This window comes from Dermochelys coriacea, chromosome 23 (assembly GCF_009764565.3).
Source record: "Dermochelys coriacea isolate rDerCor1 chromosome 23, rDerCor1.pri.v4, whole genome shotgun sequence".
NCBI lineage: Eukaryota > Metazoa > Chordata > Testudines > Dermochelyidae > Dermochelys > Dermochelys coriacea.
This window is the reverse complement of record NC_050090.1, coordinates 6542795-6559472: the sequence shown is the minus strand read 5'-3', so window position 1 is coordinate 6559472 and position 16678 is coordinate 6542795. Positions and strand designations below refer to the sequence as shown.

General features: G+C 56.4%; 2 protein-coding genes across 7 annotated transcripts; one reads left to right on the top strand and one right to left on the bottom strand.

The window, feature by feature from the left end:
- Nucleotides 1-107: 107 nt before the first annotated feature.
- TRAPPC6A (trafficking protein particle complex subunit 6A) lies at nt 108-9995 on the bottom strand. The gene is made up of 6 exons (XM_043501705.1): nt 9902-9995; nt 4764-4831; nt 3849-3966; nt 2871-2954; nt 986-1079; nt 108-272 (listed from the first exon to the last, which is right to left on the bottom strand). Exons 1-6 carry the CDS (start codon nt 9959-9961, stop codon nt 241-243), a joined length of 456 nt encoding a protein of 151 aa, XP_043357640.1. The 5' UTR covers nt 9962-9995; the 3' UTR covers nt 108-240.
- BLOC1S3 (biogenesis of lysosomal organelles complex 1 subunit 3) lies at nt 9823-16454 on the top strand. Of its 6 annotated transcripts, none has more exons than XR_006276807.1 (3): nt 9854-10097; nt 11037-12051; nt 16219-16454. XR_006276807.1 is itself a non-coding variant. In XM_038382318.2 (2 exons), exon 2 carries the CDS (start codon nt 11054-11056, stop codon nt 11621-11623), a length of 570 nt encoding a protein of 189 aa, XP_038238246.1. In that variant the 5' UTR covers nt 9823-10080; nt 11037-11053; the 3' UTR covers nt 11624-12077. The 6 variants fall into 6 exon arrangements, 4 of the variants coding, with proteins under 4 accessions (XP_038238246.1, XP_043357636.1, XP_043357637.1 ...); XR_006276806.1 differs by lacking the exon at nt 16219-16454 and adding an exon at nt 12345-12685 and having other exon boundaries at nt 9855-10080; XM_038382318.2 differs by lacking the exon at nt 16219-16454 and having other exon boundaries at nt 9823-10080; nt 11037-12077.
- Nucleotides 16455-16678: the final 224 nt, after the last annotated feature.

Below are 16678 nucleotides of genomic sequence, written 5' to 3'. Positions count from 1 at the left end.
GCTCATTCACTTCTGTGTGGTAGCACTGGAACACCAGCATTAGGTGTCAGGCCATCCCCACACCTGATGGAAGCTGGTTGGTTACATGGGAGTTCAGCATAGATGAATGGAAATCAAAAACTTTTATTGCAAACCTACGACATCCTGGTACCCAGAAAGCAGAAACCAGTTCCACTGAAACAGGGCTGCGGGGCTGCTCCACTGTCTCTCATCCACCACATTCCCAGCCGCCACACCAGGTCAGGATTTCTGAATCACCACTTGAAATTTACCTGGCAGAAAGAGAAAGCAGAGTGTGCAACACATGCCGAAAAGGGAACTGCTACCATGTCATGGGGCTGGGTTAGAGAGATCTCATTGCCGAGACACTCTGCCTGGGGAAATCACTGTCCTGGCTTCCACCAAATACTGAACCAAGAGCCCAAAACCGATTCCCTGGGCCTCTCTTCCCTGGACACATGGCCCTCACCGAGCGCCAGCTAGGAGGGGTCCCTTTCTGAAGTGAATATTGGACAGGAGAAGGTTGGTCCCCCCGGCACACCGTTCTGTACTAACACAGGTGGCAGCAGGCACCTTCCTCCACATGCGTCAGCCTCTAGGGCCTCTCCAAGAGAAGAGTTCAGCCTGCCTGGCCCTCTCCATCCTGGCCCCCCTCCAGGGGCCACCGGGCAGGAGAGCCAGCTGGGGCCGATGGTGACGATAGCTTTGTGACAAGGGCTACCCCGTTGCCAAGAACTGGACTCAGACCTTCTGTCTCCCCTGTTCCATTCAGGGCCACAGAACAGACATCAGCTGGCTGGAACATCTGAGCAATGCCCTGCACGTCACACTGTGACCCAAGGCTCCTGAAGGCCCCCTTCTTCCCTAGAGCAGGGATGGGAGAGGGGTATATCCAGTATAGACTAAGGTTCCCTGCTTACTGGCAGCCTGCTCCCAGCCTACCGGATCTCAGCTCCCTCTCCCCACGCAGAGGCTAACTACTTACTGGAGGGCATCACCGGCACCTCGGCAGTCACAGTGCTGTCAAAGCCCAGGTGGAGAGAGCTCCTTTCACAAGGGCCACATGTAAAGGCGAGAAACTACAGGAAAGGCAGAGAGCCGGTCAGTTCTCCCCTTGGGGAGCAGCAATACTTGCCTGAGGTAGAGGGGGATTGAGCTAGGACTCACTAGCTACACTGGGAGTGACTTTCTCTACGTGCAGACTGCTCCAGTGGCTAACAATAGGGAATTATCCTCACAGTCATGGAGTCCTCTGGTGAAATCCTGGCTTGCCCAACTCAGTGGGGGACTTCAGTGGGCCCAGGATTTCATGCATATGTTTTAAGACAAGAAACAACACTTAAGATCATCTGCTCAGATCTCTTACATAACACAGGCCAAATAACCTCCCCCACTGATTCCTGCATCAAACCCGTAACGTATGGCTGAGAACAGAGTCTCTTTGTAAGATGTCCCACTTTAATTTAAAGACTCCAAGTGGTGGAGAATCCGCACCAACCTTAGGAGAATTTTCCCAGTGGTTACTCTGTTAAAAATTTGTCTTATTCCTACTCTGAGTTTATCTAATTTCAGCTTCCAGTCACCGGAACTTGTTCTAACTACTTGGCTAGATTAAAAAGCCAGAAATCTCTTCCACACATAGGTACTTGTAAATCATAACTGTAACTGTCTTTTGGATAAACTAAAGAGACTGAACTCTTTAGTTTCTCACCAGTCATTCTGGTAGCTCTTCTCTGCACCCGCTCCAATTTTTCCAACATCCTTTTTAAAATGTGGACCCCAGAAGTGGATGTAGTCTCAATGTTCTACAGAGGGAAAATTACCCTCCTGCTCCTACTCACTACTTCCGTTAATCATGGGCGGCGGGTATCACAGGCCAGAGGAGGTTGAGCCTCCCCAACAGCCCAACGTGGCCCTGTCCATGCTTTGCCCCCAGGCCCCCTCCTGCCTGCTTCCAGTTCCCGCCCTTCCCCCATGACTCGGGCGAGCCAGCCTGTGGCTGGGACTTGGGGTGACTGGGGCCGGTGCTTGCACCGCCTGGCACACCGGAGCTGGGGGCCGCTGGGGCTGCCCGCTTGATGCTTCGGGGCTGGGGGCCACTGGGGCTGTCCACCTGGCGCTCTGGGGCTGCGCGCTGCCTGTTTGGCATTCCGGAATTGGGGGCGCTCGGGTGGCCTGGGGCTAGGGGGCCAGCGGCCGTGGTGGGGGTGCTCTAGGCTCTGGCGGGGGAGAGGCAGGGCCTCAGGCAGAAGGAGAGTGGCTGGGGGCTAGCCTGCCCCAATGGGTGGTTCATGCACCACCCATGCCATTAACGCATCCAAGTATCCCATTAGCTCTTATATGGGCTTTCAACAGTTACACCAGCTCCAAGTTCAAAGCACAACAGTGACAGACTTCACCAGAGGACCTGGAACCCAGAGCACAGGAAAGCAGGCCAGGTCACAGTCCATGCAGCTGTGTTTATTATTTTATAACATCCAAGGTATGCTGAGGCCCCCCAGATGAGGTAGAAAGGCCTGGTCCCTGTCCCAAAGATCTTACAACCTAATATGGGCTATTTGAGCTTGAGGGGGGCAGTCAGTCACAGGAGAAAAGCAGCCACAAGCCACATGGTTCGGATTCAGCTTCCAGCTTGGCTTGCTAGACAGCTTTCAAAGCCTGGCAAGAGCCAACATACAGCATGTCCACGACTGCTTTGGAGGAATGTAATCTGTTGGGTTTTATATCAGGGATCTGAACACTGAAGAGGGTTTTAGCCGTGATGCCCGAGGTCACAGTGCAACCTTTCCTATGGCCCCGACAAACAAGGAGGAAATTAAAACACCCAGAGGAGATGGTTCTACTGGAGGATGTCCCCTTGTTGTGCTTACCTTGGGTGCCTCCTCCAGGTACTGCTTCCCATTGGATAGCTGGCTTAGGAGGAGGAAGTGATTGTCTTGCAGCATGTAGGTTCCCTGAGGGAATGAGATATCTGTGGGTTTGGGAGTCAAAATAAGTCGAGATGGCTGGGTCTCAGAGCCGCAAATACTAAGCCCATTAGAAATGAAACCAAGAGTCAGACTGTGTGAACAGCAGGTACCAGGATGCCCCCTGCACAGCACATGAGACCATCAGCAACTGCCTAGAAATCTACACTGACTGCCACAGGCTCACCCAATGCCAAGCCCCCGATCCTAGCACAGCAGGAAGAGCACTTCCTTCCACTAAATGATCCCAGTGCTGCTCAGTGGGGGGAGTTCTCCAGCTGCCCCTTGGTCAGTGCACTCGCTGTCTCAGAGGCAGCCTTCAGAGTGACCCCTGATCTGCAAATGGCACCTCGGAATCTAAGTCAGAGGTCAGTTCCAGAGCAGGGACAGGGACAGGACTTCCAGAACACACTGATCCAGTTCTGGATACACTTCATGGTCCTTGTATTAACCTCTGAGCTATAATGGGTTAGGACCTGCCAACCTCAGTGACCACTTCTCTCCCCAGGACAATGGGGACAATAGGGTGGAACTCCGGGGCTGGGCATTCTTAGTGCAGGGTCCTCAGCTCAGGAGCTCTGTTCTCCTGGAAATAAGGCTGCACTTGTGCCACGGACCCCTCAGCCACAATGCCAGACTCAAATGTTTGCTCAGGCCTCTTGATACTACCTGAGGCAGCAGCCATGATCTTTCCACCCTCCTCTTGGAATAAGCTAAGGCGCAAGAACAACTTTGAGGAGAATTAATGCTTTTCTTCTTACCCCTCTGCATCATGCAGCAGGGACACTGAGACAGCTAGGGAGCAGCCTGCAAAGGCCAAGACAAAACTGTGGGAAAGCATCCAGTCTTCCTGGGAGCAGGGGAAAGCATCACAGCTCTTACCTGATGGTTGGTGCGCAGATTATCCACCTGCTTCTTGAAGACAGTTATCCACAGATCCTTGCAGAGGAATTTCAGGACGTCCAGCTCATCCTTGAATGACGGAGTCTCCTTTGTCAACCTTCAGCAGAAGGGGGAAATCGCAGAGTCTGGTAATTGTCTCTTTGAATGGGTCCTACAGTATCAGGCAGCGGGACTAGAGAAAACCTGGAGCTGAGTCACCTCTCAAAGCAATGCTGACAGGATAATTGGCAGACTGCCCAGGGGCTCTAGCTCAGTGGTTCTCAAAGCCAGTCCGCCACTTGTGCAGGGAAAGCCCCTGGCGGGCCGGCCCGGTTTGTTTACCTGCCGCGTCCGCAGGTTTGACCGATCGCAGTTCGCCGCTCCAGGCCAATGGGGGCTGCGGGAAGCAACGCGAGCGGAGGGATGTGCTGGCTGCCCTTCCTGCAGCCCCCATTGGCCTGGAGCCGCGAACTGCGGCCAGTGGCAGCCACGATCAGCCGAACCTGAGGACGCGGCAGATAAACAAACCGCCCTGGCCTGCCAGGGGCTTTCCCTGAACAAGCGGTGCACCGGCTTTGAGAACCATCATTTGAGAACCATGGATGCGTTAGCTTCATCATTTCCTGTTTTCCTTGTATCTTGTCAAAAGAGATTGAGCACTAAATGGGAAGGGAAGTTGGTGCCAAAATTAGAAATGAATCCAGCTTCAGGACCCCTGCCATGTCCCCAGGCCCTCCTGAGGCCTTCCTTCCTTGGTGCTCATCGGGCTCCATTTCAGACTCTGATTCACTCCCAGTTCACAGGCATCACTTTGTACTGGGAGTTACTCCTGCCGATCTGTTAAGTTTCCTCCTCCACTGTCACTCCAGGAATCTCCCACCCCACCCCGCCTGTGCTCTGGTACTCTGCACTCACCTCTCCGAGAGTCCTTGGCCCACTCGGAAACCCACTCCCTCCAGCGCACCGAGACCTTTCTCCTGTTCCTGTCAAACACCACAGATGAAAAGGCTCAGAATGGGACCAGTGCACGTGAGCCATTCGTCTGGCAATGGGATTAGCCTGGCCTAGCAGCCCCTCCATGGCTTTAGAAGCGTGGGAGAAGGTCTCTGAGCTGGGAGCAGCAGGGCAAGATGCAGCACTGTGAAGTTGATGCTGAAGAGTGGGGTATGATGGGCTGGGGTGGGGTAGGGAGAACCTGCTGCTCACTCTGAAATTTCATTGATTTCTAGGCCAGAAGGGACCATTGTGAATGTGATCATGTAGCGTGACCTCCTCCCATACAGGACAGGCCGGAGAACTGCACCTAGCCTCTGGCACAGAGCCCTACCCCACACCCAGCCTCTGGCACAGAGCCCCATCCCACTGCACAGAACCCCACCCTTCACTGCATCCTGACTCTGGCACAGAGCCCTGTCCCACACTGCACAGACCCTACTCCACACCCAGCCTCTGGCACAGAGCCCTGCCCCACACCCAGCCTCTGGCACAGAGCCCCATCCCACTGCACAGAGCCCGCCCTTCACTGCATCCAGCCTCTGGCACAGAGCCCTAGCCCACACCCAGTCTCTGGCACAGAGCCCCATCCCACTGCACAGAACCCCACCCTTCACTGCATCCTGACTCTGGCACATAGCCCTGTCCCACACTGCACAGACCCTACTCCACACCCAGCCTCTGGCACAGAGCCCTGCCCCACACCCAGCCTCTGGCACAGAGCCCCATCCCACTGCACAGAGCCCGCCCTTCACTGCATACAGCCTCTGGCACAGAGCCCCACTACCACTGCACAGAGCCTCTGGCAGAGAGCCCCGCCCCACACTGCACAGACCCTACACTGCACCCAGCCTCTGGCACGGAGCCCCAACCATACTACAGCCAGCCTCTGGCACGGAGCCCCGCCCCCACTGCACCCAGCCTCTGGCACAGAGCCCTGCCACCACTGCACAGACTCTACTCTGCACCCAACCTCTCGCACAGAGCCCCGCCCCCACTGCACCCAGCCTCTGGCACAGAGCCCCACCCACACTGCACCCAGCCTCTGGCATAGAGCCCTGCCCCCACTGCACAGACCCTACTCTGCACCCAGCCTCTCGCACAGATCCCCGCCCCCACTGCACCCAGCCTCTTGCACAGAGCCCCACCCACACTGCACAGCCCCTACTCTGCACCCAGCCTCTGGCATGGAGCCCCACCCACACTGCACAGCCCCTACTCTGCACCCAGCCTCTGGCACGGAGCCCTGCCCACAGTACACCCAGCCTCTGGCACGGAGCCCTGCCACCACTGCACAGCCCCTACTCTGCACCCAGCCTCTGGCATGGAGCCCCGCCCCCACTGCACCCAGCCTCTGGCATGGAGCCCCGCCCCCACTGCACAGCCCCTACTCTGCACCCAGCCTCCTGCACGGAGCCCTGCCCCCACTGCACCCAGCCTCTGGCACGGAGCCCTGCCACCACTGCACAGCCCCTACTCTGCACCCAGCCTCTGGCATGGAGCCCCGCCCCCACTGCACCCAGCCTCTGGCATGGAGCCCCGCCCCCACTGCACAGCCCCTACTCTGCACCCAGCCTCCTGCACGGAGCCCTGCCCCCACTGCACCCAGCCTCTGGCACGGAGCCCCGCCCCCACTGCACCCAGCCTCTGGCATGGAGCCCCACCCACACTGCACAGCCCCTACTCTGCACCCAGCCTCTGCCATGGAGCCCCGCCCCCACTGCACCCAGCCTCTGGCACGGAGCCCCACCCACACTGCACAGCCCCTACTCTGCACCCAGCCTCCGGCACGGAGCCCCGCCCCCACTGCACCCAGCCTCTGGCACGGAGCCCCGCCCCCACTGCACCCAGCCTCTGGCACGAAGCCCCGCCCCACACTGCACAGACCCTTCACTGCATCCAGCCTCTGGCACAGAGCCCCACTACCACTGCACAGAGCCTCTGGCAGAGAGCCCCGCCCCACACTGCACAGACCCTACACTGCACCCAGCCTCTGGCACAGAGCCCCACTACCACTGCACAGAGCCTCTGGCAGAGAGCCCCGCCCCACACTGCACAGACCCTACACTGCACCCAGCCTCTGGCACGGAGCCCCAACCATACTACAGCCAGCCTCTGGCACAGAGCCCAGCCACCACTGCACAGACTCTACTCTGCACCCAACCTCTCGCACAGAGCCCCGCCCCCACTGCACCCAGCCTCTGGCACAGAGCCCCACCCACACTGCACCCAGCCTCTGGCATAGAGCCCTGCCCCCACTGCACAGACCCTACTCTGCACCCAGCCTCTCGCACAGATCCCCGCCCCCACTGCACCCAGCCTCTTGCACAGAGCCCCACCCACACTGCACAGCCCCTACTCTGCACCCAGCCTCTGGCATGGAGCCCCACCCACACTGCACAGCCCCTACTCTGCACCCAGCCTCTGGCACGGAGCCCCGCCCACAGTACACCCAGCCTCTGGCACGGAGCCCTGCCACCACTGCACAGCCCCTACTCTGCACCCAGCCTCCAGCACGGAGCCCTGCCCCCACTGCACCCAGCCTCTGGCACGGAGCCCCGCCCCCACTGCACCCAGCCTCTGGCATGGAGCCCCACCCACACTGCACAGCCCCTACTCTGCACCCAGCCTCTGCAATGGAGCCCCGCCCCCACTGCACCCAGCCTCTGGCACGGAGCCCCGCCCCCACTGCACCCAGCCTCTGGCACGGAGCCCCGCCCCCACTGTACCCAGCCTCTGGCACGGAGCCCCGCCCCCACTGCACCCAGCCTCTGGCATGGAGCCCCGCCCCCACTGCACAGACCCTACTCTGCACCCAGCCTCTGGCACGGAGCCCCGCCCCCACTGCACCCAGCCTCTGGCACGGAGCCCCACCCACACTGCACAGCCCCTACTCTGCACCCAGCCTCCGGCACGGAGCCCCGCCCCCACTGCACCCAGCCTCTGGCACGGAGCCCCGCCCCCACTGCACCCAGCCTCTGGAACGAAGCCCCGCCCCCACTGCACCCAGCCTCTGGCACGAAGCCCCGCCCCACACTGCACAGACCCTACACTGCACCCAGCCTCTGGCATGGAGCCCCGCCCATACTACAGCCAGCCTCTGGCACGGAGCCCCGCCCCCACTGCACCCAGCCTCTGGCACAGAGCCCTGCCCCCACTGCACAGACCCTACTCTGCACCCAGCCTCTCGCACAGAGCCCCACCCACACTGCACAGCCCCTACTGTGCACCCAGCCTCTGGCATGGAGCCCCGCCCCCACTGCACCCAGCCTCTGGCACGGAGCCCCACCCACACTGCACAGCCCCGACTCTGCACCCAGTCTCTGGAACGGAGCCCCGCCCCCACTGCACCCAGCCTCCGGCACGGAGCTCCGCCCCCACTGCACCCAGCCTCTGGCACGAAGCCCCGCCCCCACTGCACCCAGCCTCTGGAACGAAGCCCCGCCTCACACTGCACAGACCCTACACTGCACCCAGCCTCTGGCATGGAGCCCCGCCCATACTACAGCCAGCCTCTGGCACGGAGCCCCGCCCCCACTGCACCCAGCCTCTGGCACAGAGCCCTGCCCCCACTGCACAGCCCCTACTCTGCACCCAGCCTCTGGCATGGAGCCCCGCCCCCACTGCACCCAGCCTCTGGCACAGAGCCCTGCCCCCACTGCACAGACCCTACTCTGCACCCAGCCTCTCGCACAGAGCCCCACCCACACTGCACAGCCCCTACTCTGCACCCAGCCTCCGGCACGGAGCCCCGCCCCCACTGCACCCAGCCTCTGGCACGGAGCCCCGCCCCCACTGCACCCAGCCTCTGGAACGAAGCCCCGCCCCCACTGCACCCAGCCTCTGGCACGAAGCCCCGCCCCACACTGCACAGACCCTACACTGCACCCAGCCTCTGGCATGGAGCCCCGCCCATACTACAGCCAGCCTCTGGCACGGAGCCCCGCCCCCACTGCACCCAGCCTCTGGCACAGAGCCCTGCCCCCACTGCACAGACCCTACTCTGCACCCAGCCTCTCGCACAGAGCCCCACCCACACTGCACAGCCCCTACTGTGCACCCAGCCTCTGGCATGGAGCCCCGCCCCCACTGCACCCAGCCTCTGGCACGGAGCCCCACCCACACTGCACAGCCCCGACTCTGCACCCAGTCTCTGGAACGGAGCCCCGCCCCCACTGCACCCAGCCTCCGGCACGGAGCTCCGCCCCCACTGCACCCAGCCTCTGGCACGAAGCCCCGCCCCCACTGCACCCAGCCTCTGGAACGAAGCCCCGCCTCACACTGCACAGACCCTACACTGCACCCAGCCTCTGGCATGGAGCCCCGCCCATACTACAGCCAGCCTCTGGCACGGAGCCCCGCCCCCACTGCACCCAGCCTCTGGCACAGAGCCCTGCCCCCACTGCACAGCCCCTACTCTGCACCCAGCCTCTGGCATGGAGCCCCGCCCCCACTGCACCCAGCCTCTGGCACAGAGCCCTGCCCCCACTGCACAGACCCTACTCTGCACCCAGCCTCTCGCACAGAGCCCCACCCACACTGCACAGCCCCTACTCTGCACCCAGCCTCTGGCATGGAGCCCCGCCCCCACTGCACCCAGCCTCTGGCACGAAGCCCCGCCCCACACTGCACAGACCCTACACTGCACCCAGCCTCTGGCATGGAGACCCGCCCATACTACAGCCAGCCTCTGGCAGGGAGCCCCGCCCCCACTGCACCCAGCCTCTGGCACAGAGCCCTGCCCCCACTGCACAGCCCCTACTCTGCACCCAGCCTCTGGCATGGAGCCCCGCCCCCACTGCACCCAGCCTCCGGCACGAAGCCCCGCCCACACTGCACCCAGCCTCTCGCACAGAGCCCCGCCTCCACTGCACCCAGCCTCTGGCACGAAGCCCCGCCCACACTGCACCCAGCCTCTCGCACAGAGCCCCGCCCCCACTGCACCCAGCCTCCGGCACGAAGCCCCGCCCCTCGGCAGCGCACCCGCCCGCCACGCAGCGGCTCGCGGCCGACACGGAGCCATGACCCCGGCTCGGTTCCCTCTCACCCCCTCCCCTCACCGCACACAGCGCATGCGCCATCTCCATGTGCAGCGCCTGGAACAGCGGCGAGTCAGCCATGGCCGCCGTTCCGCCTTCCGGGATTGGACACCGCGTGACTGATCATGTGACCTATCTGCTCGTGGATCATGTGACCTGACTCCATCAGTGCCGTTCCTGTTCCGCCTCCGCGATAGCGGGTAGCGAAGAGAAGCGGGTGGGGGCTGGGCTGGGCTGGGGGCTCGGAGTGTGGGGGTTCATTGAGGGATTTTGGGGGGAGTGTGGGATGAGCCCTGGGGGAGGGGTGGAGAGAGTGGGGGCGCTCGGGGGGAGGGAGCAGAGGTGTTCTGGGGAGGGGAGTGGGGGCGCCCTGGGGGGAAGTTGGGGGAGCGGGGGTGCATGGGGGCGGGAGCAGAGGCGCTCTGGGGAAGGGAATGGGGGTGCCCTGGGGGGAGTGGGGCTGCTCTGGGGGAGGGGAGTGGGGGTGCCCCGGGGGGAGGGTTGTGGTGAGTGGGGGCGCTCGGGGGCAGGGAGCAGAGGTGTTCTGGGGAGGGGAGTGGGGGCACTCTAGGGAGGGGAGTGGGGATGCTCTTGCAGGAGGGGTGCTCTGGATGTGGAGGGAAGTGTGGGGGTGCTCTGGGGAAGCAGGGGTGCTCTAGGGCTAGGGGTGGAGGAGTAGGGGGGTGGGTTGGAGGGTTGGGGTAGGGCAGTGTAGGGGGAACAGGGTGCTTTCTGGGAGAGGGGCTGGGGAGGAGAGGTGGAAGAGATGTCTATGGGAAGTGAGAGGGGTGTGTCTCCCTGAGAAATGAATGACAGGCTTCCGGGACTTTGCCCATGGCCATATTTTGTCCTGCGCTGATGTCCGCCTTGCCATGGACTGGTGGTCTCTGTTACTGTGTTGCCCCCCACTTGGGGTCATTCATTGCCTCTCTCCTGGCTGGGTACCTGCCATCCAGTGGCTGTTGGGCTGGTTGTTGCTGGCATATAGCACTTCAGCTAATGCCCCACCTAGCTGCTCCCCCCTGGAACTTCACAACCACTTGCCAGCTTCTTCCAGGCTCCTGGGACTCATCGACCTTCTGAGCTGTCTCAGGCTCTTCTCCATTGTCGCAGTTTCCCCTCTGTTGCTCTGACTGAACTGCTTTTGTTTCTTTAGGTGGCTGAAGTCCAAGGATGGCAGCGCCCCAGTACAAAGCAGTGGTTCAAGGGGAAGCATCTGAGACTGATTCAGATGAAGAAGTTTATCTGTCATCTGTTCCTCAGGCCTCCTTCCCCAGCCTCTCTGGTGTGAAAGTCCTCGGGGAAGCGTCTGAGACCGATGACGAAGACGAAGGGAGCCCAAGTGGGCACAAAGTCAAGTCTAAGCTAGTTGACCTGGACCTGCCTCCCCTGATTGTCATCAGAAAGGAGGAGCCAAGGTCTCCTATGGGAATAGAAGAGAAACCTGCCCTTCGTATCCAGCACGAGGGGCGCTACAGCACCTTGCTGCAGCAGAAGCTGATTGAGAGCAATGCCCGCTTGTACTACGATGTCAGCAGCACCATCAAGCAGGTGTATCAAATGGCCACCAAGGAACTCGGCACCATCACTGCACAGCTCAGCAACTCACAGAGCGGCATCATCAATGCCTCGCACAATATCCGCCTCATTCTGGATGACTTGCAAGCTGTGGCTGACAAGATGGACATCGTCACCAGCTGCAACCTGCTGCCTGATATCCAGATGGAGCTGCCTCCTGCATAACCTTCCCCTTCTCTTGGAACTAGGGGACCTGAGCTACTCTGTTCTGTTGGCAGCTTGGAGTGCTGGGCTGGTTGGTTACTGGTTACTGATGGGCACTGGCTTGTCAAAATGATGGGATGTGGAATATCAAATGGAGCTGCTTTAGCCCTGATGGGTCTTTGTAGTTTTGATGATGACAATGCTGCCCAGCTAGTCCCAAGCGAATTAATGACCAAGATCTCGGGGAACACTGCTCCCAACATGCACAAAGGTCTCATGCAACTGTTGCTTAATAGAACTGCTGTTAATATTATCATGTGGCTGGAGCTAATTCCAAGAAATAAGTGCAGTGGATGCACTGAAAGGTCTGTGCTTTAGGGTAACACTTTCAGAGTTGTATGTCCAGCACGTGTCTGAAGGCCAAGGACAGTGCCTGTCCTGTAGCTGATGTAAGTAAAAAGCTCTAAAAATGGAATGTGTGGGTTCTTTTTTTGGGTCAGCAAAACTACTAAGGAGACTAACTGTCATGTGGATATGTCCCCTAACATAGAGCAGTTGTCAGATGGTCATTTCCAGTCATCCCTCCCCAGGACGGAATTTAAAGCAGTGATTTCTCAATGAAAGGTTTCTCAGCCTGTTCCCTGGTGTTTTCCATTTGGGAAGCTAATACAGACCCAGTTGTGCTAACTAATACCCTGTCAGCTCGAGTTCTGCCATTTTCTTCTCTCTTGCCTACTTCTAGGAGGGGTCACACAAGGTGGTGTCCTTGACCTTGTCTTCTCCCTCTACACCCTTTCTTTGTCATCTCCTCCACTCACCTGGCTTCAATGACCATCTTTACACTGATGACTCAACCCTACTTGTCCAGTCCTACATCACCATCTGTCTCTGTATCCTCCTTGGTCATGCCTTCCTTTAGCGTAGCGGTGAGTATCCCTGCCTGTTATGCGGGAGACAGGGTTCAATTTCCTGACAGAGACGCTTCACTTGATTATGTGACGTGGTAGCCTGCAATACCAGAGGACTGGATGTGATGACCCAGGAGGTGCCTTACAGTCCTGTGTATCTTCCTCCTGGATGTCTTGCTGCTATCCTTAATTTCCATTGATTGCAATGGAAATTAGGACCCTAAATACCTTTGAGGATTTGGGCCCTAGCAACCAAAGGGAAAGCAACCTCCTCTTTCCCTTTCTCTGTCACTGTTCAGAACACCACCATCAGGCCTGCTACCTGGGTGTCATATGTAACTTTTCACACACCCAGGTAGTGCCTAAATCATGCTGCGGCTTCTTCTGTAACAAATTGCCTTTAATCTCTGTCCATCCTGCTCACTCTCTCCTCTGGGCCCTCATCATCTAACTTGGCTCCTACAATCCCCTCCATGGCATCCCTGCAATCCACATTGTTCTCCTGGCCATTCGTTCATCGATTATAAGGCAAGATGTGACCATTATGATCATCTAGTCTGGCCTGTATCATGCAGGTCAGAGAACTGCATCCACTGATTTCTGCATCCAGACCACAAACCTTAATCTTAGCAGCGGAGTTTTGAATTATTAGTTCCTTGTATTAGTGTAGTGTGATGCCTTGGTGCCTTAATCATCCTGGCCTATTACTTTAACCATCTCAAACCCGCTTGAATCCCTCTGCTGGCTCTCCCCACTTTTCTGCATGAGATTCAAGCTTCTTGTGCTCACCTTTAGCTCCCCTCTCCCCCCACTTAGTCCTTGCCTGTTCCTCTGCTTTTGTAACTTACTGATTTTGCTCCCCGTCTCCCTAGGAGTCTCAGCCTCAAATCTCCTTCCCCTTTTTTTCTCTTCTTCTACAAGCACCTTTGCCCTGTCTTCCCCACCACTCCTTATGCAGGGAACACTTTCCCTTAACTAGTCTGTTTAAAAACAACCCCCTTCCCAGCAGCAGCAACTCACAACCATGAGTTTAGCAGGCCAATGCTCAAACACTGAGCATTGTGTGTAACTTCTGTGAGGGGGAGGCAGGTCTAAAGAAAACTGTGGGAAGCGTTATGAGTTTCAGATGACTCATTTAAAACAATGGGCCAGACAAGATTAAACTTCTAGTGAACGGCTTTCCTAAGAAATATTTGGGAGAATGGGAATGCAGATTACCCACCTCTGGTCCCATCCTTCTGAAGCTGCACCCTGAGGAGAAACGCATTGTCTACTGATCACTCATTACATGAGGATGAGTTCAGCAGCCCAAACTGGATAAAAGAGTGACCCAGATTCATGGGGTTGCTTGTTCTGAGCTAACAGCTGTTACGAACTTGTTACCATAGAAAAACCCCAGGCTGGTGGAGGTGGGGGTTGGGTTTTGAAACACTGTTTACTGGCTGGAGCCCTTAGTGGAGTTCAGGTTTTAATATTTTCTCTGTAACACTTTTACCTTAAGAAGAAATGTACTTGCTTGGAAAGGGCTGTGTCGTAGCATAACTCTGGCAATTGCATGGTTTATAGCCTCCGAGGGGAAAAGCAGGCCAGAGGTGTTTGGGCAATCTGACTTTGCTGGGGAATTCACAGTGTAGGCAGGGAACTGTGCAGCCTGGAAATAGCCAAGTCAGGAGGGAGAGAGTGTTCGTGACAATGTAGGATTCAGGCCTGTATCTTTGCCTGAGATATAATTTTGGGTCTTGTTTGCCCAGTTGATTTTTCATATTCTTATATCTTATACTAATGTGTGCAAACAAAGGACAAAGACTCTGTGTATGTTGCTTCTGCCTAGCCAGTTGGGTTTGTTAGTATAATGGGAACAGGTTAGAACAGTTAGTGTTACTGGGCATGATGGGAGTATAATATAAAAGCGCACACTTTAAGATTGCCTCAACTCTTATCTCAAGGCAAGGTCAAGCACCTAGTCAGGAGGGGTAAGGGAGGATTGGGGGGAAGGTATAAAACACCAAAAGGCCAAAGAAATGCCTATCCCTGACCATAGCACAACCTCACCCCTCCCATGGGATATAAAAGAGGTGGGACAAAGCCCCAGACTCACAACCCCCAAAACGGAACATGATCATAAATTGTAAGTGGTGGGACTGAAAGTGTGCATTGCAGGTATAATTATGCCCGCTAAGGAGCGGGAAGAAGGGGACACTGGGAAACAAGGCTCTGCGGCATCAGAGTTATTGCCATGCTTGCTGGAAACTATCCCCAGTACACATTGCATTGCCTGCACTTCAGACTTCTGGCCTTTTGCTTTCTGTCTGTGTGACAAGAACTAGGGGAGCAGGGGTGAAGGGAAAGCCCCAAACAACATTCCAAGGCACCTCTCTTCCTCTATGGAGCCTGGGTGCCTAACTCAAGCTTTGTGGATCACAGTGTGTTCCTGTGATGCTCAGCATTGCAACACCTAAATACTCTTGCAGATCCTGGCCAAGATCCCTGCCGGATTAAATGCACAGGCTGCACAAAGCTCAGGGAAAGAATCAGAATAGCATAGTGAATGAGAATGACAAGATTCATTTGTTGTAGAATTTGTGTACAGAATGAGGCTGGGGATTGCAGGAGGAGAAAGGATGGTCCTATGGCTAAAGCAATCAAATGCCATGCTGGAGAACTGGCTTCTACCTTTGCATCAGCCACAGAGTAAAGTCACATAAAGCCAACTTTTTCATGCATGGCCACTAATTAATATGTTCATTTTCAGGGTGCTCATCTTGAGACACTTGGGGATTGAGTTCCAGAAGTGCTGAGAACTCAGCTGCAACTCAAGTCAATTACAAATCAACTTTGAAAAAATCAATGCAATTTATAGGAGGCTCAAAGGATCAGAGAGAGAGGCAATGAATTGATTTTTTGATGGATTTAATCACATGTTGGTGATGGGTTTCAGGTAGCTGATGATCATACCAAAGCTGGTAGATTGGAGTCACAGGTAGGGATAACAAACAATATATGAAGAAAATATTTCTATCAAGGAAAATATCTGAAATAGGTGGTAGAAAGATAAAAGATCCTCTGATCAATATCAAAGGATCTCAGTGCATGCCCCTGGTCCCACCCCTTACAATTTATGGTCATGTTCCCGTTTCGGAGGGTCATGAATCTGGGGGCTTTGGTACCATCCCTTTTGTATCCCATGGGAGGGGTAGGGACTGAGGTTGTGTTTCGGTCAGGGACAGGCATTTCTTTGGCTTTTAGTGTTTCTTTTGCCTCCCCCCTTACCCCTCCTAACTGGTTGCTTGACCTTGGCTTGAGAGAGGAGCCAGGCAGCCTTTCAGTGTATGCTCATATGTTAAAAAAATTATATAATACATAGGTTGGGAAAAGAATGTCTGTACATTTGGGTATATTGCTTAAATTATCCACCAATACAAAGTAAGGTTTTTTTTTTTAAAGTCATGGGATATACAGAGTACATAATCAGCAATAACCCAAATGTAGGTGAATAGATTTATCAATGCAGTTTAGATATTAGAATCTGAATACATGGGTACATCACTCATTAAAAGTTATACAGAGATTTGGTTGTGGAAAGCAAAATATACTAATGAGGGAGATTGTCCCTCAGTAATTGAGACTTAGGTTGGTTGTTCATTTAGAAAATGGAATCAATGAGGAAAGTATGTTACTTTCTGACTACGCTTCTCATTGGCACTCCAGCTCATCCCACCTGGTATTGCTGATGTCCAGTGATGTGTTCTATGCAGATGTCTCTCGATCACCTGATGGCATCTGACACCATGAGTTGCTACATCAGCTGAGTGTAGCATTGACCAATTCTGCATTCTCTCAGCACTCACTCATTACTGGGGTCCCATGCGCCCAAGGCTCCGATGATCAGCAAGTGTGTCTGGACTTGGTAACCCTTAGCTCTCAAGGTTTCGGCCCGAGGGGAATATTTCTCTACCTTTCAAGCTCGGGCATCATGGAAGGCCAGGGTCCTGTTCTCGAATGGCACTGTGACATGCACCATGATGAGCTTATTCCGGTCCTTGTTGGTGATGACTATGTGTGGTTGCAGTTGGCTGTCGATTCCGGGAATGGCAGAGTTTACGGCAACCTTCCCCATGGGTGGCAGGATGGCTCTGGCCAGGCGATCTTGGATGGCGTTGTATTGCAG

Bases quoted from the DNA above. Each gene is read 5' to 3' on its own strand.
- TRAPPC6A (XM_043501705.1), bottom strand. From the start codon at position 9,961: ATGGCTGACTCGCCGCTGTTCCAGGCGCTGCACATGGAGATGGCGCAT. The intron at 3,967-4,763 runs GTGAGTGCAGAG...CTTCTGCTGAAG, and splicing joins GGCCAAGGACTCTCGGAGAG to GTTGACAAAGGAGACTCCGT. The intron at 1,080-2,870 runs GTAAGCACAACA...CCTTTCCTGTAG, and splicing joins ACCTGGAGGAGGCACCCAAG to TTTCTCGCCTTTACATGTGG.
- BLOC1S3 (XM_038382318.2), top strand. From the start codon at position 11,054: ATGGCAGCGCCCCAGTACAAAGCAGTGGTTCAAGGGGAAGCATCTGAG.